General features: G+C 38.0%; 2 protein-coding genes across 2 annotated transcripts; both read right to left on the bottom strand.

Annotated features, from left to right (window-relative positions):
• Window positions 1-16,347: 16,347 nt before the first annotated feature.
• On the bottom strand, window positions 16,348-16,887 carry LOC141618107 (uncharacterized). The gene has a single exon (XM_074435220.1). It carries the CDS (start codon window positions 16,885-16,887, stop codon window positions 16,348-16,350), a length of 540 nt encoding a protein of 179 aa, XP_074291321.1.
• An 8,020-nt stretch (window positions 16,888-24,907) lies between these two features.
• LOC141618101 (uncharacterized) lies at window positions 24,908-25,936 on the bottom strand. The gene has a single exon (XM_074435214.1). The coding sequence runs from the start codon at window positions 25,934-25,936 to the stop codon at window positions 24,908-24,910; it is 1,029 nt and encodes a 342-aa protein (XP_074291315.1).
• Between the last annotated feature and the right edge of the window lie 488 nt (window positions 25,937-26,424).

Raw genomic sequence — 26,424 nt, 5'->3', positions numbered from 1 at the left:
ATCCATTGGTCGAAAGATCGCTACAAGGGACACTGGATATATCCACGGGTACGGAAGGTGGAGATTCAGAAAAAGAAAGAAAAAAAAGTCAAAACAGGAGAAAAAAAATTGAAAAAGATGAAAAGAAAAAAAATTTGAAAAAAACAGAAAAAAGGCAAAACAGAAAAAAACAGGAAAAAAAATGAATGAAGAAAAAAGACGGGGACATTGTGATGTTGGATGTGTGTTATGGTGGTAAGTTAATTGAGGGATGACGGATACACTTGAATACTCGGGAGAACGATCCTCGTACATTGTACAGAAAGTAAATCCCTTTTTCCCTAGGACCTTAAATTGCTGAGCCCTCCTCTACGAGTCAATACACTTGCACATGCACACGAAGGTAGTTGGACTGAGTGTATTGCTAATGCATTTATTTATAATTGTAATTTAGAAGCGGTTTAAAATACTTATGTTGGCTAATTAGTTGGTTGTATAGTTTGAAGTGGAGGAAAAATTTGGTATATGTTACTTTCTAATCTAACTACAAATGTTTTCCATTGACCGACTAACTTGGACAAAATGATTTCTAAAAATATTTTAGTTTGTTGTCGATAAACTTGCTTGGTTAAGTCTAAAATCTTCGAGGTGGATGATTGTTCATACTCATGTTTTGTCATTGTCGAGGGCGACAATAAGCTAAGTGTGGGGAATTTGATGAGCCCATAATTATATATGTTTTTATCCCATATCCGTATATTGTTAGTGTCGTCTTTCGCATTATTTGAGCTAAATTATTATATATTCGTTAATTTCGGGATTTAATTAATGTTATTATTATTTTAAATGCAAATGGGCTTATTTAGTGTGTTTTGGTATACGAGATTACAAGACATAAGAGAATGGGCCGAATGACGCGCTTAATGGATCAAAAGTATGACGCGAGTATGTGTAAAACGGACCAAAGAATAAAATAAGAAGCGAAGCATATGAAAAAAAGAAGCACGCAAGCAGACACGTACGTAATCTTTAATTAATCACACAGCCCATGTCGCCATATCTTAAGAAATTAGGAGTGTTTGGGAATTAAACTAAGAACAGAAGAATAGATAAAGACGGGAGCTAGTGGAAACATGAAACTCAGCAATGAACTCTGATTCCGCATCAAATTTGATCCCTTCCCTTATTCTACTCACAAAATCTATCCTATATGCTGCAAAATCAATCCTGTATGTCCCAAACACCGACTTTGTTCGAGTATAAATACCCGAGTTCCCAATCAGAATTGACAAAGCAAGTATACATATAATAAAACCAAAATTCGGCGATAGGAATCGACGATGATGTAATTCAAGATGGAGCAGTCCGACGGGTGGAGCGGCTCCGACTCGGAGGAAGATAGGAGGCCTGACTTGTGGAGGCGTTGCAACCGAAATAAGGGACGGTTTTCTGTACTCAATTTATTAGTTCTTATCTTAATTACTAGTTAATTTCAGTTTGTTGTTGAACTAATCTTTCAGTTATTAATCGTTAATTTCTTCTTAGCTATATTTGTTTTATGGTATTCTCATTATACTCGTTTTAATCGTGGATGGTAAAAACCGATTGCTAGTTGATTAATTTGGTGCGGCGTTAGATTAATTAACCGAGTAGCGACTAGTTTATTTTAGGACTGCAATGATGTCGTTAGACTTAACTAGGAGTATATTTAGATGTGTTAATCGCTTGATTATTGACAACACTCAGGTAATTAATACGGTTAATGAGGTCTTTCTAATTCTTAATGCGGCTAGTCAATTTGCGAAACTTTGAAACTTGCGTAGAATTGGTTAGTTAGTATTGGTAGTCGAGCGGCTCACTACCAATTAAAAGTAAGGAAAGATAGGGAGTTTTTAGCGGCTAAATTCTCTACAGTTAACCTATTGTTAAACTGAATATTTGTTAGACGATCGACATGTAACTAGAATATTATGAGCTTAATTGAATTGCTTGTTTCACTTACTAGAATAGAATTAGTTACTGTTAGGTTGCTTAAAATCACCGATTGAACCCCCAAATTCCATAAATATGTTAATAGCATGTGAATATGTAAGTTAGTTTGTAAATAGTATTCCATAGTTAATTAGTTTTCCAATCTCTCTGTGGGATCGACCCTACTTATCCTTTACTACGTTGTTATTTTTGAGGTTAAGATAGGTTTATAAATTATTAATTTGTATACGCTTAACGACACGTATCAATAGCCCAGCCAAAACCCTTCTTTTCTCTTCTCCAAAACACGCTCAAAACAGCCCCATACACCAACCCGCATGCTCTGTTTTACGAGCCCAAGCCCGCACCAATTCCTCTCTTATTTGACCCAAATCCTTGACTCTTGCCTAGCCCACATATCTACCCTTAAACATGGTCCATAACCCGGTCAACCCCAAAACAAGCTAAAACGAGCCACAACAAGCAGCCCGTAACCCCTTACCCGTGCTCTGTTTTTGCGAGAGCTTTGGAGCTCTTTCTTGAGCTCCAAGCTCTTCCCTAGCCTTGCCCATCAAGTAAGAGATTCCTTATATCTCTATACTTACCATTTCCAGCCAAAAGATCGAAAAAAGATAGAGAAATCGTTGCATAAAATCACTTTTCAAAACTGAGTTTTTGCAACTTTCATATTCTCCAACCGGTTTTAAAACCCTAATACCTAGCTATATTAGCTTCGTTTGCCTCATTCGAAAGGAGGGACACAAAATTGATATATCATAGATCACAAAGAATATAAGCCATAACCTCAAGCATTGATAATAACTCAAGGAAGATCTTCATCTTCTTCCTTGAGCACGAACCCAGAAAACAGAGCACACTCACATAGCTCTCGAAAATTGCTTCGAAACACCCTCAAATCTCCATTACAATTCACCAAATTTTGCATACACAATATAGGTAGTGCCCTTGATTGATTTGTGTCCTCTTACAACAGCATAGGTAACGTTTTAAGCATTAATTTGCTCGATTCTTTACCTTGCTCGCGTTTCTGTCAGCCCTTGTTCATCGTTGTTTTTAATATTTTAAAAGCAATTTAGGTCTGTTTTTTGCCAAGGTTGTAAACTTTGCTCTTCAAGTATTCCAAAACATCTTTCGTTTTGAAAAATCGTTGAGTATTGAAGCCGTAGTGATCGTTTGAAAATTGTTGCGCAAGTCGGGAAAAACGCGTGAAACGTGTTTGTTTATTTCAAGTTTGGATTTCGATTATTGATTTGAAAACCATCGTAGACGTACCAAGAAGCTTGCATCCGAGATACATGTAGGCCGAGGGTGCCAAATACTCTCTCTTTCTCCCTTTTAATTTTGCTTTTATTGCTTTATTAATTATCGTATTATTTATCGTTATAGCATGTTTGATTACGGTAATTATTTTATTGTTGATAATTATGAAGGAGGACGGGTTTTGTATGATGATGAATGCCGATGGATGGCCTTTAATTGTGTGGATTAATTTCTGTTAGGAATTAGACGATTTGTATTGTTATATGATTTGTTTTCACATGCTATTCTTTAATTATGCTAGATTTATTCTCGTATGTTTAAATCTATGTTTAATTTGATGTTCTTGTTTTAAATCTAAAATTATAACATGCTTTTTATATTTAATTAGTATGCTTATGATTAAAGTTTGCATCTTTCATATTGTTATTTGTTAATTTATGATTAATTGAATTAAATAATGAAATTGTTTAATTTTAATTTGTATGTTAACATGATTTATGAGATGTATAGATGAATATGAGGTTTGCTTGCTTAAATTAGATCATGCGTGTTTGTATGATTTAGTTTGGTTGTTTATTCACATGTTAGTTTAATTAATTAGGTTTTATTAATTAGAATTGCATGAAATCGCATGAATTAGAATTGTTTGTGTCGATTTATTTGTCAAGCATGTATGCCGTGTGTTTACCATGTATGGCTCGAATTTCTAGGCTAAGAATTAGTCTATTATGTATGATTCACATGATTAGATAAGCATGTTTAGGATTAATTGTTTTAATTAAGAATTAATTGAAACTGTTAGCATGTTTGTTCGATTATCGTCATGCTTGTTTGCTTTGTCGATTGATGTCGTGTATGATATCCTTAAGCACGGTTTTCTAGGCTGTTTTAGACTAAGAATTAGTCCTCTAATTTGCCTTGTTCATATGCCAATCGTTTGTGAAACAATTGTTTGATTTAGATGCATGTTTGCTTCTTTTTCGTTTGCATATGATTATGTCATCACATGTCACTTGTTTGCAACCCGACTTGACTTAGAATAGGTCATGTATGCACCCATGGTAGGCCAAGATGGCTGTGTGTTTGGTTCGGCCAAGAGGCCTTTGTTTCGTTGCTAGGGTGTTTGTTAATGCCTTGTTGGTTTACGGTTTTATTGCAATTGTTATTGTGATCTAACCCATGTTGTTTGCAGCGCCGCTAGAGTAAGAAGTTTCTTTTTCTCCTCTTTGTTTGTTTGTTTATTTATGCTAGAATAGCCAAATGAACTCACATGTTTAAATAACTTGACGAATTTATGTGCATTTAAACCGCCTAGAATGATTGTCACATGTTAGGGTTTAATATGACTGGATGCATTCGACAAATACTAGTTTAATTAAATTGGCCATTGTTTGACATTAGTAGACGCCGTTGTTTACAACGGACGGGGTTGGGTGTTTGAATGAGCTTCCCAACACGTACTTTCACACGAATCCATTTTCTCTAAAACGGTTTCCAAATTTCCTTAAATTTGGTGGCAACTCCTTATGTTTGAAAAACCCTCGTGGATACATCAAATTCCCACATCCACAAAAATGAGTAGGTTTGGGGTCCATCTCCAAGATCCCATTACTTGCAATAAATCGACACCAAGTAGTACTTCGTCGCTTTCAATGTCAGCGATCATAAAATCAGCCACTCCTTGCCAATTTCCGAGTTGAATAGGTACATCATAGGCCATGCGGCATTTTAGATGTTCCGAGTGTCCTTCTGGTTTTATGATAGTCTTGGCATAGAAATAACGAATACAATCTTGTGCAGCCCTTTTGATGGTAAGGACGTTGTGTAACGACCTTGGATCCATTGATATTTTGGCCTCCACATTTTGAACTTTTCCATGAGTCCTCCATAGAGAATTGAATGGTAAGACATCATTTACATCTATGCGCGTCTCTGGCATTGGTGCTTCATCATTGATCTGCCCTTGCGTTGAATCTAGAACATTTGTTTGTAACACCCGCGAATTTCCCATTTTGACATTTAAAATTTATTAAACCGTATGAATTACTTTATTAAATATTTTTGAATTATTAAATTTAATTGATTTTATGTCAAACACGATTTTCATGAACGTATTATATAAAGGCACATTTTTATAAAAATACGTATTATTATTAAATTATATTTTTAAGACATAATTTATATAAGAATAAATGTATACATATTTTTGGTCGGATAATAATAGTGACAGCAATAGTAATAATGCCCGTCTTAAATTCCGTCTAGCTAGACCGTCACATTTCACTTTGTACCAGCTTTAATCCGAAACAACCAGAAATTGACAACATGCTCACCTACCCTCTTACCCCTATCTTTAGATATCTCATTTTATATATTATTATTATTATTATTATTATTATTATTATTATTATTATTATTATTATTATTATTATTATTATTATTATTATTATTATTATTATTATTATTATTATTATTATTATTATTATTATTATTATTATTATTATTATTATTATTATTATTATTATTATTATTATTATTATTATTATTATTATTATTATTATTATTATTATTATTATTATTATTATTTTGATTATTATTATTATTTTTATTATTATTATTATTATTATTATTATTATTATTATTATTTTGATTATTATTATTATTATTATTATTATTATTATTATTATTATTATTATTATTATTATTATTATTATTATTATTATTATTATTATTATTATTATTATTATTATTATTATTATTATTATTATTATTATTATTATGTTGTTTTTGGTGGGCTGTGTCCCTTCATAACCCATATACCTCTCCCTTCTTCTTCATTTTTCGAAAAACAGCAGCAGTCACAAGTAAACAACACCACCAACTGCAAACACCATTTTTCGATCTTAAAAACTCAGATCCTGTCTCCATTTCTCAACTAAACTCCATAATTCTTGTACCAATAGCTTCCCCTCTTCTTCCCCTTCATTCTAGGTAAGAAAGTCGAGTTCTTGTCAAGTTTTGTTTTTGACCCGTCTTGTAGAAACCGCGGTTCAGCTGAAAAACCGACTCATTCTCGTGCTAGGTGATGGACTCGGCGACCCATACCGGAATTCCGGACGACTCAATCGAAAATTTGAAAGGCTAAGGTAACGGTGATAGGTTACTCGACAAATGTCGAATTTCCGTCTTGTTGTATCGTTTTACATGCTCTTATTGGCTAAAGTTTGGTTCTTTACTCTTTTCCTTCTTGTATGATAATTTTTGTCTTAAATTGGTGTTTGAAATGGATTGTCTCGAGTTCGAAACTCGGTCTCGAATTCTGTCTTCTTGAGCTCGGATTATGGCGCACGTGAACCCGTGTTTGTGGCTGGTTTTGGTTCAGTTTTGGGATGGGTAGGTTAGTTTCGGGATTGTTTTTAGGTCACCTTGTATTTGTGAATTCCGTCTTAAAAACCGTTTCAATTGTTGGCGTAGTCTGGCTCAGCCTAGGACTGTTTTAGGCGTGAGAATGAAGCAACTCGGGGAAGTTCGTACTCTGTTTCTTTTGGGCGATTTTATGAAGAATTCCGGTACAGTTTTAAGGTGGAAATGGGACAGTATTGAGAATGGACGTATACTACATTTTAGGACTATTTCCGTGTTTCTTTTACATGCCAAGTCGCCTTCTATAGCCTGCTCGTGGTTCTGTCTTGGGCAGGAAATGGTGGTGGTTTGACATGGCTGTTTTGGGATGGGAAGTGTGGCTGATATGGGCGGAAATGGTGGCTAGTGGTAAGGCCGTGTAGGGTGGTTATGAGTGATGTGTGCGGACTGTTTATGGGTTGTGGTGGTTGGCTGTTTGATGACGGGCGTGGGACTATTCTTTGGTCCCTTATGTCGTGGGGTTTGGGTGCTTTTGGCGCCTAGTTGGGTTATTCGAATTGTTTAATTCCCGTCTCGTATTTTATATAACGTGTTTCGTTAAAAAAATCGTTCTTCTAAAATATTTTCTTATTGGGCTAGTTAGGTTTAATAAGTGGGCTAATTATACTTAGTAGGTTGGGTTTGTCATATCTATTCATTCGAGTTTGACTCGTTAATTTAATTGAACTTGTCATGATTCTATAGTTGGACTTGTCGTGTTTATAAATTGTTTTGGCGCTAGTTTGGTTTATTTAAAATATAATTAAATATATCCGTCTCGTATTTCATATAACGTAAATCATTAATATTGCTCCTTCACATATTCTTTTGTTGGATTCCTTATAATTCAATTATGGGCTTGTTATGTTCTATCTGTTGGGTTTAATATGCTTTGTATGATGGACTAATTGTGTTTGACATGTTGGATCTAAATGGACTAATTTATTGGACTTCATATAGCTTATTTGTCGGGCTCATAAACGAGTCACTTGATTTGGTCACATTTTATAACGTAAATTATTCATTATCATTCCTTATATCTTATTTAATCGGTATGTTAAATTATAAAACGGAATGTTTAGTAATATAATACAAGTATGAGATATTCATTAAAAGTACTGGTAAGAGTCATATTCTTGATAATGTCTTGTATTGTTCTGTGGTGAGAGTCTTGGTCCTATCGGATACTAGGGGAGAGCCATAGGCCCTCTAGTTGCGATATGATCGTCGGGACTAATGTTCCCATCCGTACTTATGGTGAGATGCAAGCCATAAGTATGAGTGTGACATTAATAATCCCGTCCCATGTGCATGAAAAGGTTATTATAAATAATTACCTGTAAGAGTCGTATTCTTCTAGAAATGCCATATTAACATCGTACGTGCTTGACATACATTTTTGCCCTGCTTGTGCTGTTCTGGCAAGCACGGGTTTGACCTACTTGTGTTGTTCTGGCAAGTACGGTTTTGGTCTACTTGTGCTGTTCTGGCAAGTACGGCTTTTGGCCACTTGTGATGTTCTGGCAAGTGAGTCTTATCTTAGTCTTTCCGCCACTTTCGTGTCGTTACGCGATTGGGGTACTTTTCCTCTCCTTAGTATTCGAGTCTTGGGTGCGTGCTGTGCTGGCGCATGTCGAATCGGGATGTACACCCGAGAATCTGCAGATTTAGACTAGGACCGTATTATTATCGTAGTCCTACCCGGGGAAATTATAGTCTAAGAGTGATAAATGTCTTGCATTATTTGGATGGTTACTTTGGTCATATCTCCTTCAAATACGTGCTCGTGGCTAAGTGGCCGTGTCGGTTTTCTTGTCCTTCTTTTCCATTTATTTATTGTTGCTTATGCCTTACTTGTTTATTTCATCATGTCTTTTACTCTTGTTGGTTTAAACACGTATAATCCTATGTTTAGTTATGATTCGATTCACTCATATGTTATCTAATATGATTGTTTGTTTACGTTCTTTGTTATGTTTATTTCGACATATTGTGGCTGGGAGAACCTTGAGTTACTCCCCACTGACTGTGGCGTTCATGTTTACATGAATGACAGGTTGTGATGATGCTTACATGGGGAAGACGTGTGGGCTAGCGAGAACTAAACCCTTGGACCTTAGTTTCTAGTTTAGAAACCCTTTATATGTTTATTCGTGGGATATCTTTTCCCCGCCTTCTAGACTTGGGTTGTAATAACCTAATTTTGTCTATTATTGTATTTGTTTCATTTCATTTTGGCACCCACGTGTTAATCTTTAACTAATAACCAAAAAGTTTTTAAAATATCACAAATTTCCGCTTTAGTTTATTAGTTATATTTTCCGCGTTATCGCGGGGTGTCACAGTTGGTATCAGAGCCTATGTTGCTCCCGACGCACACACGTGTACCCCAAATTTAAATGTGAACTTGACCTTGAATAATGAATGAGAGATGGGTAGACTTAAGGACCTAAGGTGGTAGTCTGTAGTGTGTTTGCTCTTTATTAGGTTCTAACATGTTTGTTGATTGCCATTTAATAATTGTTGTGCCCTTGGATCAATGACTGTAAGCCTACCAACGTGAAGATCAAGATTTGGTGCCTATTGCTGAGGATTGAAGATTCGTTCAACCTTCGAAGAATGCTTCCACTTCCTCTAAGATGTTTCTCATTCTTTGTGTACCTTGCCCTGTCCTCTACTTCTTAATGCTTATTCCTTCTTCTAAATCCTCTTTTCTTTTTCCTTGTAAGTCACTCTTGTATTCCCTAACTTGTCCTTTGTTCCTTACTAATCCTCCCTTAACGCCTTTTTATAGTATTCTTTCTTTTGAGGAATGTTGACCTTGGTTGGAAATTTGGACTTTTGAGTAGATTGTTTGTGTTTGACCCTTAATCCTGATTTTGAGAGGATTTGATGTTGGAAAGGCTTAGGTAGTATGATGAGGCATACATGATGGTTTTTATACCTAGATCCTTGATAAAGTGAGTATATTTGATTGCTGGATTTTGTGTGTCAAGTGTGAGTTGCATTGGTTACTAAGGTCATAGAACTTCTCTTCGTTGCTTATGTTTGGGATACTAGTACTTAGTACTTGACTTAAAATGGATGAAATTGAATAGTGGATTTGAGGATATAGAATTGACTAAGTAAGTCGAGTTTGTGATTGGTTTTTGTAGTTGCCTTGGATATGAGTATGGCTTTGTTGGAAACCTTGACCTTGATCTTGTGGAAGTTGTTTATGGATGTTTGAGGATTTGGAGTGATGAGATCACACTTATAGTGGAGTGCCTTGTTTCATGGAATTGCTTAGGGTGAAGTAACATATATAAGTGATTTGAGGAAATCCTTGGGAGTGTTGTGGTAATGAGTTTTGTTGTTAGGAAGTTTTCGAAACCGTTTAGGATGATGTGGTGGTTTGAGATTTGAGTACCTGGCATTTTCTTGTTGTCTAATTTTTCTTCTTCCTTGATTATAAGCGTTACCGTTCATACCTCTTTTCCTCGCTTCATCATGCTCCTCTCTTAAATTGGATGCCAGCTACCTGTAAAAACTCTACCTTTGACATTCTTATTGATTTGACTTCAATTCTTGCCCTATGAAATTCATCATAGCTCTTTTTGATTAGTTAAGTTTGAATCCTCTTAGTATACTTGTATCTATGATATCTAAGTTACTTTTCTTTTATTCAATTTCTAAGCTTTCAAGCTACCAGTTCTGATTCGGTGTTAAAAGTTTATGTTACTTTTGCAAAACCCTACCTATTTTAAAGATTTGAAAATGAAAATTTGATTTAGTTCCCTAATTATCCTTTGAATATAAACTCCTTTATCATAATTTTAACTGCTAAACCCGAGATTTCTTTAAAGTTTATCCAATTTCTATTAACTTTGATATATTTATGACCTTTTGTCAAAGTTTAATATTACATTTCCAGAAATTTGACTCCCTTTCGAGTTTTAAAAGTGAAACCTTCATTTCTATTTTGGCTTTTGCAAAAGAAAATTTGAGTGAATTACCTTTCTCTCTTGATTTTAACCTTGATCGGATGTTAGAACTCGTTATTGGAGACGTTTGATAACTTGTTCTACGCTTGTCGGCGAATGATTTCTGTTTTAAATTTGTCTTTGACTTGGAAGGTAAGCGTTCTTGTGTGCACGACAATAGCAATTTCGTTCCATGAATGAGACTTATACTTTTGAAAACTCTTCGTTAATGTTTTTGAAAGTGTTTTGATTTCGATTTATACAAATGATTTGCCTTTCGACTTGGTTCTGTCGGGAAATTTTAGTTGAAGCTTCTGAAAGATTTTTAATTCTTACAAGTAATTAACCTTTTAATGTTTTGGTTATCGATTTTAAAAGTTCAGTTTTATTTTTATAACCTTTCTTTTCTACCTTCAAGTTTCGAGGACGAAACTTTTTTTTAAAAGATGGGGTGATTGTAACACCCGCGAATTTCCCATTTTGACATTTAAAATTTATTAAACCGTTTGAATTACTTTATTAAATATTTTTGAATTATTCAATTTAATTGATTTTATGTCAAACACGATTTTTATGAACGTATTATATAAAGGCACATTTTTATAAAAATACGTATTATTATTAAATTATATTTTTAAGACATAATTTATATAAGAATAAATGTATACATATTTTTGGTCGGATAATAATAGTGACAGCAATAGTAATAATGCCCGTCTTAAATTCCGTCTACCTAGACCGTCACATTTCACTTTGTACCAGCTTTAATCCGAACCAACCAGAAATTGACAACATGCTCACCTACCCTCTTACCCCTATCTTTAGATATCTCATTTTATATATTATTATTATTATTATTATTATTATTATTATTATTATTATTATTATTATTATTATTATTATTATTATTATTATTATTATTATTATTATTATTATTATTATTATTATTATTATTATTATTATTATTATTATTATTATTATTATTATTATTATTTTATTATTATTATTATTATTATTATTATTATTATTATTATTATTATTATTATTATTATTATTATTATTATTATTATTATTATTATTATTATTATTATTATTATTATTATTATTATTATTATTATTATTATTGTTGTTGTTGTTGTTTTTGGTGGGCTGTGTCCCTTCATAACCCTTATACCCCTTCCTCCTTCTTCATTTTTCGAAAAACAGCAGCAGTCACAAGTAAACAACACCACCAACTGCAAACACCATTTTTCGATCTTAAAAACTCAGATCCCGTCTCCGTTTCTCAACTAAACTCCATAATTCTTGTACCAATAGCTTCCCCTCTTCTTCCTCCTTCATTCTAGGTAAGAAAGTCGAGTTCTTGTCAAGTTTCGTTTTTGACCCGTCTTGTAGAAACCGCGGTTCAGCTGAAAAACCGACTCATTCTCGTGCTAGGTGATGGACTCGGCGACCCATACCGGAATTCCGGACGACTCAATCGAAAATTTGAAAGGCTAAGGTAACGGTGATAGATTACTCGACAAATGTCGAATTTCCGTCTTGTTGTATCGTTTTACATGCTCTTATTCGCTAAAGTTTGGTTCTTTACTCTTTTCCTTCTTGTATGATAATTTTTGTCTTAAATTGGCGTTTGAAATAGATTGTCTCGAGTTCAAAACTCGGTCTCGAATTCTGTCTTCTTGAGCTCGGATTATGGCGCACGTGAACCCGTGTTTGTGGCTGGTTTTGGTTCAGTTTTGGGATGGGTAGGTTAGTTTCGGGATTGTTTTTGGGTCACCTTGTATTTGTGAACTTCCGTCTTAAAAACCGTTTCAATTGTTGGCGTAGTCTGGCTCAGCCTAGGACTGTTTTAGGCGTGAGAATGAAGCAACTCGGGGAAGTTCGTACTCTGTTTCTTTTGGGCGATTTTATGAAGAATTCCGGTACAGTTTTAAGGTGGAAATGGGACAGTATTGAGGATGGACGTATACTACATTTTAGGACTATTTCCGTGTTTCTTTTACAAGCCAAGTCGCCTTCTATAGCCTGCTCGTGGTTAGGGGTGTTCAACGGTCCAAAACCGGACCGGACCGGACCGGACCGGATGAACCCGCGGACCGGATAACCACATATCCCAAGACCGCGGACCGGACCGGTTAGGAGGGGACCCGGACCGGACCAGACCGGAACCCTTTAGGTCCGGTTTTTTCCGGGATTGGACCGGACCGATACTAATTTATAAGGCAAATTTAGTTTTATTGTTTAATGTGGACCGGACCGGACCGGACCGGAGACCGTTCACCATATTTTTGGGGACCCGGAGACCAGACCGGTATGTATTCGGTCTGGACCGGACCGGACCGGCCGGTCCGGGTCGATCCGGTTTGCCGGTCCGGGCCACTTTTTGTTCACCCCTACTCGTGGTTCTGTCTTGGGCAGGAAATGGTGGTGGTTTGACATTGCTGTTTTGGGATGGGAAGTGTGGCTGATATGGGCGGAAATGGTGGCTAGTGGTAAGGCCGTGTAGGGTGGTTATGAGTGATGTGTGCGGACTGTTTATGGGTTGTGGTGGTTGGCTGTTTGATGACGGGCGTGGGACTATTCTTTGGTCCCTTGTGTCGTGGGGTTTGGGTGCTTTTGGCGCCTAGTTGGGTTATTCGAATTGTTTAATTCCCGTCTCGTATTTTATATAACGTGTTTCGTTAAAAAAATCGTTCTTCTAAAATATTTTCTTATTGGGCTAGTTAGGTTTAATAAGTGGGCTAATTATACTTAGTATGTTGGGTTTGTCATATCTATTCATTCGAGTTTGACTCGTTAATTTAATTGAACTTGTCATGATTCTATAATTGGACTTGTCGTGTTTATAAATTGTTTTGGCGCTAGTTTGCTTTATTTAAAATATAATTAAATATATCCGTCTCGTATTTCATATAACGTAAATCATTAATATTGCTCCTTCACATATTCTTTTGTTGGATTCCTTATAATTCAATTATGGGCTTGTTATGTTCTATCTGTTGGGTTTAATATGCTTTGTATGATGGACTAATTGTGTTTTACATGTTGGATCTAAATGGACTAATTTCTTGGACTTCATATAGCTTATTTGTCGGGCTCATAAACGAGTCACTTGATTTGGTCACATTTTATAACGTAAATTATTCATTATCATTCCTTATATCTTATTTAATCGGCATGTTAAATTATAAAACGGAATGTTTAGTAATATAATACAAGTATGAGATATTCATTAAAAGTACTGGTAAGACTCATATTCTTGATAATGTCTTGTATTGTTCTGTGGTGAGAGTCTTGGTCCTATCGGATACTAGGGGTGAGCCATAGGCCCTCTAGTTACGATATGATCGTCGGGACTGATGTTCCCTTCGTACTTATGGTGAGATGCAAGCCATAAGTATGAGTGTGACATTAATAATCCCGTCCCATGTGCATGAAAAGGTTATTATAAATAATTACTTGTAAGAGTCGTATTCTTCTAGAAATGCCATATTACCATCGTACGTGCTTGACATACATTTTTGCCCTGCTTGTGCTGTTCTGGCAAGCACGGGTTTGACCTACTTGTGCTGTTCTGGCAAGTACGGTTTTGGTCTACTTTCACTGTTCTGGCAAGTACGGCTTTTGGCCACTTGTGCTGTTCTGGCAAGTGAGTCTTATCTTAGTCTTTCCGCCACTTTCGTGCTGTTCTGGCGATTGGGGTACTCGGTCTCCTTAGTAGACGAGACTTGGGTGCGTGCTGTGCTGGCGCACGTCGAATCGGGATGTACACCCGAAAATCTGCAGATTTAGATTAGGACCGTATTATTATCGTAGTCCTACCCGGGGAAATTATAGTCTAAGAGTGATAAATGTCTTGCATTATTTGGATGGTTACTTTGGTCATATCTCCTTCAAATACGTGCTCATGGCTAAGTGGCCGTGTCGGTTTCCTTGTCCTTCTTTTCCATTTATTTATTGTTGCTTATGCTTTACTTGTTTATTTCATCATGTCTTTTACTCTTGTTGGTTTAAACACGTATAATCCCATGTTTAGTTATGATTCGATTCACTCATGTCTTATCTAATATGATTGTTTGTTTACGTTCTTTGTTATGTTCATTTCGACATATTGTGGCTGGGAGAACCTTGAGTTACTCCCCACTGACTGTGGCGTTCATGTTTACATGAATGACAGGTTGTGATGATGCTTACGTGTAGAAGACGTGTGGGCTAGCGAGAACTAAACCCTTGGACCTTAGTTTCTAGTTTAGAAACCCTTTATATGTTTATTCGTGGGATATTTTTCCCCCCCCTTCTAGACTTGGGTTGTAATAACCTAATTTTGTCTATTATTGTATTTGTTTCATTTCATTTTGGCACCCACGTGTTAATCTTTAACTAATAACCAAAAAGTTTTTAAAATATCACAAATTTCCGCTTTAGTTTATTATTTATATTTTCCGCGTTATTGCGGGGTGTCACATGTTGGTTGGATATCGCCTTCCTTGACTTGCATCTCATCGACTTTGTCTTTGCCTTTCCCAACCTCTTTTGTACCCGAGTCTCCAAATTTCGAGTCCTCGGTGGCGGTTGTCTTTTCTTTATTTTGGTTAATTATCTTGAGGAACACTTTCTTCATAGGACACTCACGTATGTGGTGAGGATCTTTGCATAAGAAACAACTGTGTTTGGGTATATACTTGTCATTTCTTTTGGGGCTTCCAAGTGACCCATTTTCCGTTGGATCGTTAGTTGTATAGCGCCGCCCTTTCTTCGAAGTTGAACCTTCTGTAGATGCGTTTTTGTTTGAACGCTCCGTTTTCCCTGAAGTTTTAGTCGCTTGTATTGTAGATAAACTACGATCTTTGATTCTTCGTTTTGGATTGGGTACTAGCGGTACCCATGTGCGACCTTCCACCATAACGGCCTTATGCCCTACAAATGTAACTGGCGCTACGGCCTGGATGAATTCCAGCCCTAACACAGAAGCATGGTCGTCCATTGTTACGACGGTAAAGTCTACCGTCCCCCTCCAATCTCCCATCTGGATTGGTACTTCATGAGCGGTTCCATGGATAGGTATAGAGGCGGAGTTCACAGCTTTCATGGCGCCGGATCCTTGGCCGTACTCGATACGCAATCTCGTGGCTACCTCTTTGGTCATGAAGTTGTGAGACGCACCAGTGTCAAGCAGAGAGACAATGGGCGTGTCACTTATTCTCGCTTCAACGAACATTAAGTAATTGTCCTTGGCAGGCATACGACTTTCCTTAGGCGATGGTCCTTTGCGAACACCAGCGTCCCTGTGTGCTCTAGACTTTTCCTTCGGTTCCTTGGACATGTCGTTGAGCAAATGAAGTGCACTCATGTTGGCCTCCCCATCGGACTCATCCTTGTCCGCGTACGCCTTGGCCATGGCGTTTAATCTCTGCTTGCTTGGGCAATTACGGATGAAATGCGGCCCCCCGCATAGGAAACAATCTGGTTGTCCCTTACCCTCGTTGGACTTCTCCTTGGACTCGCCCTTATCATGGTCCTTGGAATCATATGAAGTCTTGCCACCCGTTGGCTTTGAACGATCTGAGGCATGCCTTCCTCCACCGTTCCCCGTAGAGTTCTTTGAGAAACCTTTCTTCGGTTCACTCGAACTTTCATATAGTGACTCGGCAACATCAATAGCGTCACTTAAGGTTTTCACACCCCTACACTTGAGTTCTTGCTCGACCCATTGTTGAAGGCCATCCATGAAATAGAGAAGAGAGAGTTGTTAGGGCATACCGTTAATCTCGAGTAAGAGGGTAGTGAATTGCTTCACATACTCTCGAATAGATCCCGGTTGTTTCAAATCTGTCAACTTTTTCGAGGCGAGTTCTGCGGCATTCTCCGGATAGAATTGTTTTTTGAAATCTGCCTTGAATTCGTTCCATGTACTTATAGTACATGCACCCCCCTGGATGTCGAGTTCTCTTCTTCTCCACCATAGTATTGCATCTTCGTTCAGGTACAACGTTGCAGTGCCTATTTTCGTTTTTTCGTCCTCCACGAGGACATTCTGGAAATAGCGTTCCATACTCCACAGAAAGTTGTCGATTTTCTTGGAGTCCCGTTTGCCACTATACTTGGGCAGCTCAGAAACATTCACCTTCTGTGCGTTCCCCCCATTATTCTTATCTTGGAGAGAAACAACCTCGGCCCTTAAATCGTCAACGACACTTGCAAGGTCGCTGATCATACCAATCACTCCGGTCAATTGAGGGTTTGGCCTATCTTCTTCCAAAAATGCAAGTCTTTGATTGACTTGCAACATGGCGTCACGACAGGCGCTAATTTTGCCTTCTAACTTGCCAAAGCGTGCCTCGGTTTCTGCCTTCGTATTTTTGGCCTACTCGGCCGTTGGGTTTACTTCTGCTCCCGTCATTCTTTTGGTAGTGATATCGAAATAACTTAATGAAAATAAGATGTGATTTTGATGCGAACCTTGTTCTTGAGATCACTTTACTTTGATGTAAACTTGGTTTGGAAAACTTCGTTTACTTGATGTAAATGAAGCGTGAGTGGTGTATAAAACTGGTTCTGGTAACCACGTTTACTTGAGGTAAATGTGGTGTGTAGATCTGGCTTTGGTAACCACGTTACTTATTGTGGAGTATGCATGGGTTGGTTCAAACCAGGCTCTGGTAACCACGTGTCACGTACTTATTCTTCCGGTAGAGAATAGACGTTCGCCACTCGTGCCAAGACACATAACTTGGTGCGAGTCAGGCCTTTGAAGCGATATCACTTGAGAATATAAAGAGAAAATGGCAAAGTACAAGAGTGTAGTGCAGCGGAAAGATTGAATATTATTAATAACTTAAGAGTTTGTACAATGCTTGAATTGCAGAAATAAAGATTACAATATCGAAGGTTTGTGTGAATATTTATGTGTGTTTGTGTATATTTGGAATGTATTGAATGTTTGAAAAATGAGGCCTAATGCCTCTATTTATAGGCGCCCAAAATGGCGGTTAAGGTCGAACAGGTGCGTGATTCGTTCCTTTTGGCATTGGCGGGAGGCACGAGCGAAAAGGAGGCTTCGTTCCTCTTCATGGTTGGCGGGAAGGAGAGGGAGAGTGAACCATTGTTCCTCTTGAGAGTTGGCGCCAAAATGAAGGGGGTAGGGGGGTGTATTTAATGTGTGAGAGAGAGAGAGAGGGAGAGGGGGAATGGATAAGGATGAAAATGGGGGATGTATGGTGGTTATTTAAGGGGAATGTATGTGGACAAGGGACTTTATTCAAGGCCCTGGATGTGGCATATTCGCATCTACTTGGCATAGCTGGACTTGTGGACTCCGTAGTAGCTTGCCCAGCTAGCCTCAACTTGGAAATGAGCTGCCTCCACTAAGAGTGAGCTGAGTGTACTTGACTGAGCTAGTCGTGAGCTGGAGTGAACTATCGTTGAGCTTCCCGGAGCTAGTATAGGCTTTGTAAATGCTAGTATGCTTCATGTAAGCTACCATAAGCATCCTTGTGGCATCACGGAAGCTTCGAATGAGCGAACCGTGACACTAGGCTATTAGTGCACTACTATTCACACCAAAAAACAATAAGATAAAACTTTGGGTTCTATTTGGATTTTGACCACTACTATCCTAATTAATCACGTATTATTACAACTCATAAATTGTTACAAATTAGGATTACTTTTAGGATATAGTAAACTTATTTAATATCTGAAAAGACTATTTTGACTCCAAATAGAAAAACGTTTTTATTAATTAAATTGTATTTAATAAAATCCAAAATATTATTTGTAAAATATAAAATAAATTTTCTTTCGAAAATGTCGTGTTACGTAGCCACCCTAGTACAATCGACTATAACTTAGAGTATGAGTGTATCAAGTTATAATTGTAACAATTATAACTTAAGACTAACTCAAAATAATTATTAAATATCGTAAAAGAGAGACGAACTAACTACTGACTAATCTTCCTTGAATTAATTCTTCCTTGAAAATTCTTCAGATGTAAGTTCCTTTCATCGTCTTGATCACGAACTCAAACCGCATTATCAAATCGTCATTTTGCAATTTGTAACCTCGCTAATCTATAAAGACTAAACAAACAATTACATGCAAACTTATATAACAATTATTATATACAGATTTTCAACGAACCATTCACTTTCACTGTTAAAAGATTGCTTACTTTCCATTCCCTTCTCTTGATGAGTTGATGCACAAAGTAAAGGCGGGAAAGGAGCCACCCAGTGATCAAGAAAATACACAATTTGGGTTTAAAAAGAGTAAAAGAAAGATTAGTAAAACTGCAAATAATTGAGTGTGTTCTGTTTGACTGCTCAGTTTGCTCTCTATTCATACTGTCTGGTGCTTCTATGCACGTTTTAAGTACATTTTCCTTCCAAAGTTAATCCTAATAATTGTTTCCTTGCATGTTATTGAATTTATTTTGACTCTTTATTATCTAGGATAGATAAAATAAAGACCATATTTTTTTTTTGGTTATGCTCAGTCATGGACATAATTTACTCAATCATGGACATAAATGGCTATTATACCTTGTCATTTTTCCACCCTCAATTTCCATTTTGAACAAATTATCTCAAATTACAAACCAACTCCGTCCAAACCATCATTCTCCCCACCACCGCCTCTCCTCCCTGCACCAGGGATACTACCGGCCCATCTGCACCAGACCCCTTCACCGGATAAACCACACTTAACATTTGATAACGCAAAATCTGGGATCTCCATTTCTGGAAATGTCTTAATTAATTAGGGTTGTTCATTTTTGAAAATTCTGAATTTTGATCAATTAATTCAAACATATTACTCCATACGTCCCCGCTACTTGTGATTATTATCGTTTGCAATAATTGTACTTAGGATACAAAATAAGAAAAAGGAAGCAAAAATCTTGATACTCCAACAAACAATCAGTGAGAATACTGATGCCGTTTGTTCGAAAAAGAATGAGAGCAATAACTAAAGCAACATGTAGGAGGGCGACAAAATGCAATAAATGGGGATTATTTGGCCATAATTGTGTGTAGAAATGCTAATGAGTAGTAATATGCTCTATTGACACGAGTCCATAATTGATTAATTTGTCCGATTTGATTGATTTTGTGAAGAAGAGAAATAGAGAGAATTTGATAATTTTGTTTTTGGACAAAGGCAAAGTATGAAAAATAAATGACAAAAAGTCCATGAAAGAGTAAAGTTTGTCAATAAAAGAGCAACTACGTTTTTTTTTATTTCTTTTTACCTCCAAATAAAATGAGCACAGTTAGAATACCACTTATGAGACTTTCCCTTCCAAGTTTGTTCCTTTGATTTGGTTCTTTTCACAAGAATCTTTGGTGAAACTGGACATTTTTGTGTTTATAGCAATTTCCTTTTATCAAACTGAATGGTTCTCTAACGATTTTCAACAGATTTGAGTTACAGTATTCCCAAGACCTCATGCATGTTAAGTATTAAGATTAAATAAAAGGGTGATTAGCAAACTTATTTGGATGCCGAAGAATTCCAATAATATGCTAATAATAAGAAGTATAATAAAACCCAGATCGCAGATCCTTGAATAGTAATATAATATGTGAGACCGTCTCACAATAACGCCCCAAGTGTTGCGCCTCTACCGGTATCCACACAATATGAGTATGTATGCTAGTACAAATTTAAGGGCAATTTCCTTCCCTCTTTCTCCCTTGAGATGTTTGTCTTTTTAAAAACTTGATCTCTAAACATCTCTCCTTATATCTCTATATATAGGGAGTTCAAAGAGAATCCTAGACTATTTAGGATATGGAAAGTCTAATTGAATAATCTTTTATTATTCTTATTACCTTTATAATTATAATAATTAATCTATATTAATTATAATTGCCCAAAACTCATCTAGTGTGTGACTCTGTATGACCGATTAATACTACCGAATCCTAACACATTTAGGACTCAGACTACAAGCGGCACCTAACAAAACATTATAGCCACATAAAATTAATCGGTTATACAATATTCCGGACATATGAGCACACTAACTCTTTCCCAAACCTTTGCTGTAAAAGATTCTCTAAAAAATAAATCTCTCTTATTTTTCTTGTGAACATGGTTTCACAAGAGAGACAAGCCAACAGAAGGAAGCCAACTTCTTCAAATAGTTTACATCACTTCTTAGTTTCAAACCATATTCCAACCCAAACCCATTTTTAGAACCCACATTTTGATCCAGACCCATTAGCCCACATTACCACAAAACACATATACTGATCATATAATCAATCCCTTGGAATTGACAACAACCATTTCGAATTTGTTCAATCTCTAGCAGAAAGAATGTCCAGGTCTATAAACCTTGTTAATAATCCATCTTTAGTTTCCGGCTTTCCGCTGATGATCAATACGAAATTGCTCATACAACCCGGCATTTCATGGACCTTCTTGGAGCTCCAAGTGAGTCGAATAACGACCCAAACATGCTTTCGCTTTCACTTGGTTCATATGGTTAATTCTTCTTGTGAGGAGAATTGTAAACCAAGTGACTATCCTTTCATGGCTCGCTCTTCATTTCCTACTATTGTGAATTGGAGAAAGTATATTATGTATCTTATTCATGTAAGTTGTTCAATACAAAGTCTGCACAGGCTATATATACTATGGGATGATGCATATATACGGAAACAATATTATTTACAACAGCTATAAAATTATCCAACTAAGGCAAGGAAATATGTTTTCCATGTTGAGAGAAAGAGCCGTTGGGTAGGAGATATGCACGGCTCGTATTACCCCCCCTCAAGTTGGTGCGTGTAGACTCGAAACGCCCAACTTGGGAAGTAGCTCGTCGAAGGAAGTTCGTCCAAGGGCCTTTGTAAAGATGTCAGCGAGTTGCTCCTTTGTGTGCACATAGCTTGGACGAATAGTTCCTTTAATAATTTCATCTCGGATGAAGTGACAGTCAACCTCTATGTGCTTGGTCCGTTCGTGGAAGACGGGATTACGGGCGATGTAAAGTGCGGATTGGCTGTCACAACGCAACGTAATGGGCTTGTCATGAGAGATGCCAAGAAATTGTAATAGCCCTTTTAGCCATTTAAGTTCGCACACCGTATACGCAATAGCTCGATATTCGGATTCTGCTGAGGATTTTGAGACTGTGTTCTGCTTCTTAGTCTTCCATGAAATTGGGGAATTACCAAGAAAGACAAGGTAAGCGGACAGGGATCGTCTTGTCGTGGGACACCCGGCGTAGTCCGCGTCACAATAGGCGTTTAATTGTAAGTTGTTGTCTTGTCGAAAGAGCAAGCCTTGGCCGGGGCAATTTTTAATATAGCGGACGACCTGTAAGGCGGCCTGCCAATGGTCATTCCGTGGTTGATGCATAAATTGAGCGAGAATGTGGACGGAATAGAGCAGCTCGGGACGAGTAATAGTTAAGTAGACGAGACGACCGACCAAGCGTCGATATGGTTGAGGGTCACTGAGCAATGGAGAATTCGAAGTGCCAAACTTGTGATTGGCTTCCATGGGGGTGTGAGCTGGTTTAGAGCCGAGAAGCCCAGCTTCCTCAAGTATATCAAGCGCATATTTGCGTTGAGAAATGAACATGCCTGTCTTATTGCGAGCAATTTCGAGACCCAAGAAGTACTTGAGAGGACCAAGGTCTTTCATATGAAAACAAGTGCTGAGATAATTTTTGAAGCGATCAATTATAGTCGAGTTATTCCCGCAAATGACAAGGTCATCAACATAAACCAATACGTGTACTTCGGTGTCAGATTCGATAATGGAGAATAAAGAGTGATCGTATGGGCATTGTTTGAAGCCATATGAGTTAAGGGCGGAAGCAAGTTTTGCGTACCAGCATCTGGGAGCCTGTCGAAGTCCGTAGAGAGACTTTCGGAGACGGCAGACTTTGCCGTTTGTGTCACTTGAAAACCCGGGAGGTGGTTTCATGTATACTTCTTCGTCGAGTTCGCCATGAAGGAAGGCGTTGTGAACGTCCATTTGGTGAATACCCCAATCTTTAGCAGCAGCAATCGCTAATAAGGTGCGAACTGTCACCATTTTGACAGTAGGAGCGAAGGTTTCGTTGTAATCAATACCTTCGACTTGTCGGTTGCCCATTATCACGAGGCGGGCTTTGTAACGTTCAATTGTCCCATCGGCATTATATTTGATCTTATAGACCCACTTCGAACCGATGGCTTTCTTGTTTGGTGGAAGGTCTTCGAGTGTCCATGTATTGTTGCGTTCCAGCGCATCAATTTCGTTCTTCATTGCATCCCTCCATTGCGGTACCTGCATGGCATCTTTAAAATGACTAGGCTCGTGATTTTTAGTCACGGCCGACAAAAAAAGCTTATGGTGAGGGTGAAATTTATCATAATTGACAAAGTGGGAGATGGGGTATTTTATACCTGAAGACGGTGTGAGAGCGTTGATAAGGTGAGTCGAGGGGCGCCTTGGTGGTTGTACGAAGCCTTTAAGGAGAGAGTTCGGTATTTTTGTGCGGTGCCCTTTGCCCATGGCCGGGGTGGATGAGAGTGGGTTGTGGATGGGTGTCTCGGCTGTAGCAGAAACCGTGGTGGAGGGAGATGTGTTGGGAGCTGTCTCGGCTGAATTAGGAGCCGTGGTGGAGGGAGTAGGGGTGGGAGATGTCGTGGCTGTATGGGGGGCCGTGGTGGTTGTTGTCACGGTCTGGGTGGAGTCGGCAGGTGGGTTATCGTCGGTGGGTGTATCCTTATTAATTGAGGGGGATGATGGTGAAGGAGAGGTTGTGATTAAAACCTCATCGATGGGAGTTAGAGAATCATCAAAGGGGGTTTGATTAGGGGTAGTGTCGTGTATGTTGAGAGCTTGATAGGGAAATTCGTGTTCGACAAAGACGACGTCACGAGAAGAGAAATGTGTCCCTGTGTCTAGGTCATAAACCCGCCACCCCTTCTTACCAAACGGATAGCCCAAGAAAATACATTTTCGACTTCGAGAAGCAAATTTGTCGCGTGAGCGATTGATATTTTTAGCATAGCAAAGACAACCAAAAATACGGATATGATCCATTTGGGGCGTTTTATTAAATAAGAGCTCATACGGTGTTTTGCCATTGTGAATGGTGTTTGGGGTTCGGTTGATAAGGTGAACGGCAGCGAGAACACTTTCCCCCCAAAAAGAAGAGATAGGTAAAGAGGCTTGAAATAAAAGGGCTCGGGCGACGTTTAAAATATGACGGTGTTTGCGTTCAACTCTCCCATTTTGTTGAGGAGTATCGACATTTGAAGTTTGAAATAAAATCCCATTTTTATTAAAAAAATCGATAAGAGAGGTGAACTCTTTGCCATTATCACTTCGTATAATTTTAATTTGTTTATGAAATTGTCGTTCAATCATGGCGAAGAAGTTCAAAAACGTTTGTCTAGTTTCACTCTTTCGTCGAAGTAAATAAACCCACGTAGAACGGGAAAAATCATCGACAAGAGTTAAGAAAAACTGAGAACCACAAGATGCGTTTTCGGAGTAAGGACCCCATAAATCACAGTGAATCATGTCAAAAATACCGTCTGCAATGTTTAAACTTAAAGAAAAAGGTATTCTAGTTTGTTTAGCGCGAAGACAAATCTCGCAATGTTTGCTATGAAAAGAAGTTTTATGACTAGAATTTAAAGACGGGATAAAACGAGAAACAGAAGTGGATGGATGCCCCAACCTTCTATGCCATAATTCAACGGGATCATGTGTGCTTATAGTAAGGGCGTGAGCCTCATCCTTGCGTACACCTTTCAAAAAATAGAGCCCCTCGCTTTGTTCACCCGCTCCAATCACCGTCCTCGAGATACGGTCCTGAATAAGGCAAAATTTTTGAGAAAATTGAATAATCAGAGAGGTGTCAATTAGTAAGCTAGAAACAGAGATTAAATTACATTGTAGATTTTCGGCATACAAAACATTACGCAAGACCAGACGAGATGATAAAAATATGTCGCCACTTTGTGTGGCAAGAGTAAGGTCTCCGTTCGGAAGACCAACAGATAATGGGGTAATATTATGAAGGTTCGAAAAATGAGATAAACAACCCGACATGTGGTGAGAAGCACCCGTGTCGATAATCCAAGAGAAGGAGGGAGAATTACCATTTAGACGATCCGTAGTATTGGCGGACTGTCGGGCCTGCCACATAGTGGCTAGCTCTTCCAATTGTTGAGGACTTAAATTGTTTAAGTCTAACCTGTCAAAAGCAGATAAAGGAGGACGAGAGGACGAGGCAGCAGAGCCGTTTTGGGTATGAGCAGCAGAGCCGTTTTGGGTATGAGCAGCAGAGGTCATGTGAGCCTTTGGAATAGAGGCCGTACCTGATTTCTTGTTGCGTTCGAATTGAGCACGACCACGGACATCTGGAACAAGAATTGCTTTGCTCCAGTCCGTCTCATTTGGGGGAGATAAATTCTGTCACGAGGACGGTCTCCCCACCATTCCGGGAAATTTCCCGTTACTTTAAAGCAAAACTTTAAGCTGTGACCCGACTTTTGACAAGCAGGGCAATAATATTTGGAGGTTTCAGAGGTGCGAGAGTCACGTCCCCCTCCTGACTGTCGTGGTGTACCACTGATGCGAGTGGCAAAGGCCATTGGTTCGGGTGTAGAATCAGTTTTATGAGACGATAAATTACGTACCCCTTCATCTTGTAAAAGTCGATTATAAATAACATCTAAATTGGGAAGAGGAGTAATACCGATAATTTGTGAGCGAGTGTTGGAAAATCGTTCATCAAGTCCCATGAGAAAGTCGCGGACTCGCCGTTTCTCCTGTCTGGTACGAATGATGGTCAACCAGTCGCACGCGCAGGGGTTGCAAGAGCAGAGAGGAATCGAGTCGTATTCTTGAATGGCGTCCCAAATAGTGGTCATCCGTCCATAGTAAGCCATCAAAGTTTCAGTAGGGCCTTGACGACACGCAAGGAGTTCGGCCTGCAGTTGGTATATGCGGGCTTCATTAACCTGACAAAACCGTTTTTTGATATCGTCCCAGACCTGTTTGGCCTCGGGTCGAAGAGAGGTTTGCCTGCGTAAACTGGGTTCGAGAGTGTTGAATATCCACATCGTGACCAAAGCATTGGTCGCTTTCCAGTTTTCAAAGTTGGGAGATGTATCAGAAGGTTTGGAAATAGATCCATCAATATAGCCAAGTTTACCTTTCGCCATTAAGGCGAGTTGAAACGAGCGAGACCACTCGTCATAGTTGCTGCCATTGAAGGCAATCGGAGTAATAGTTGTACCCGTTTGCTCAACATGAACAACCGAGTAAGACGAAGTTTTGGTTGAATCGAGTTTGTTTGTATCAGAATTAGTCATGGTGAGATAGAGGAGAGAAAAAAAAAACGAGATTTGCAAAGAGAAAGACGGCAGATTTTGAGGGAAAATAAAACCCTAGCTCGATACCATATTGTGAATTGGAGAAAGTATATTATGTATCTTATTCATGTAAGTTGTTCAATACAAAGTATGCACAGGCTATATATACTATGGGATGATGCATATATACGGAAACAATATTATTTACAACAGCTATAAAATTATCCAACTAAGGCAAGGAAATATGTTTTCCATGTTGAGAGAAAGAGCCGTTGGGTAGGAGATATGCACGGCTCGTATTACCTACTTTCGCGGTTCGTAATTCCGTTTATTTTAAGCCTGCTCAATCGGTAGGTAATTGAAGAAGTAATTAGTGTTGGAGCAAGAATGTTGATTTAAGTGAAGTGAAGAGGCTGTTCTTAAATGGATGAGGGATTTGTAAATTGTAATGAACTGCTTAGTAGTGGGTACTTATTATCTGATGAGTT

This window comes from Silene latifolia, chromosome X (genome assembly GCF_048544455.1).
Source record: "Silene latifolia isolate original U9 population chromosome X, ASM4854445v1, whole genome shotgun sequence".
Classification (NCBI taxonomy): Eukaryota; Viridiplantae; Streptophyta; class Magnoliopsida; order Caryophyllales; family Caryophyllaceae; genus Silene; species Silene latifolia.
This window is presented reverse-complemented; position numbering and strand designations above follow the sequence as displayed.

Excerpts from the sequence above, each read along its gene's own strand:
- LOC141618107 (XM_074435220.1), bottom strand. The coding sequence starts at position 16,887 with ATGTTGCAAGTCAATCAAAGACTTGCATTTTTGGAAGAAGATAGGCCA.
- LOC141618101 (XM_074435214.1), bottom strand. The coding sequence starts at position 25,936 with ATGACTAATTCTGATACAAACAAACTCGATTCAACCAAAACTTCGTCT.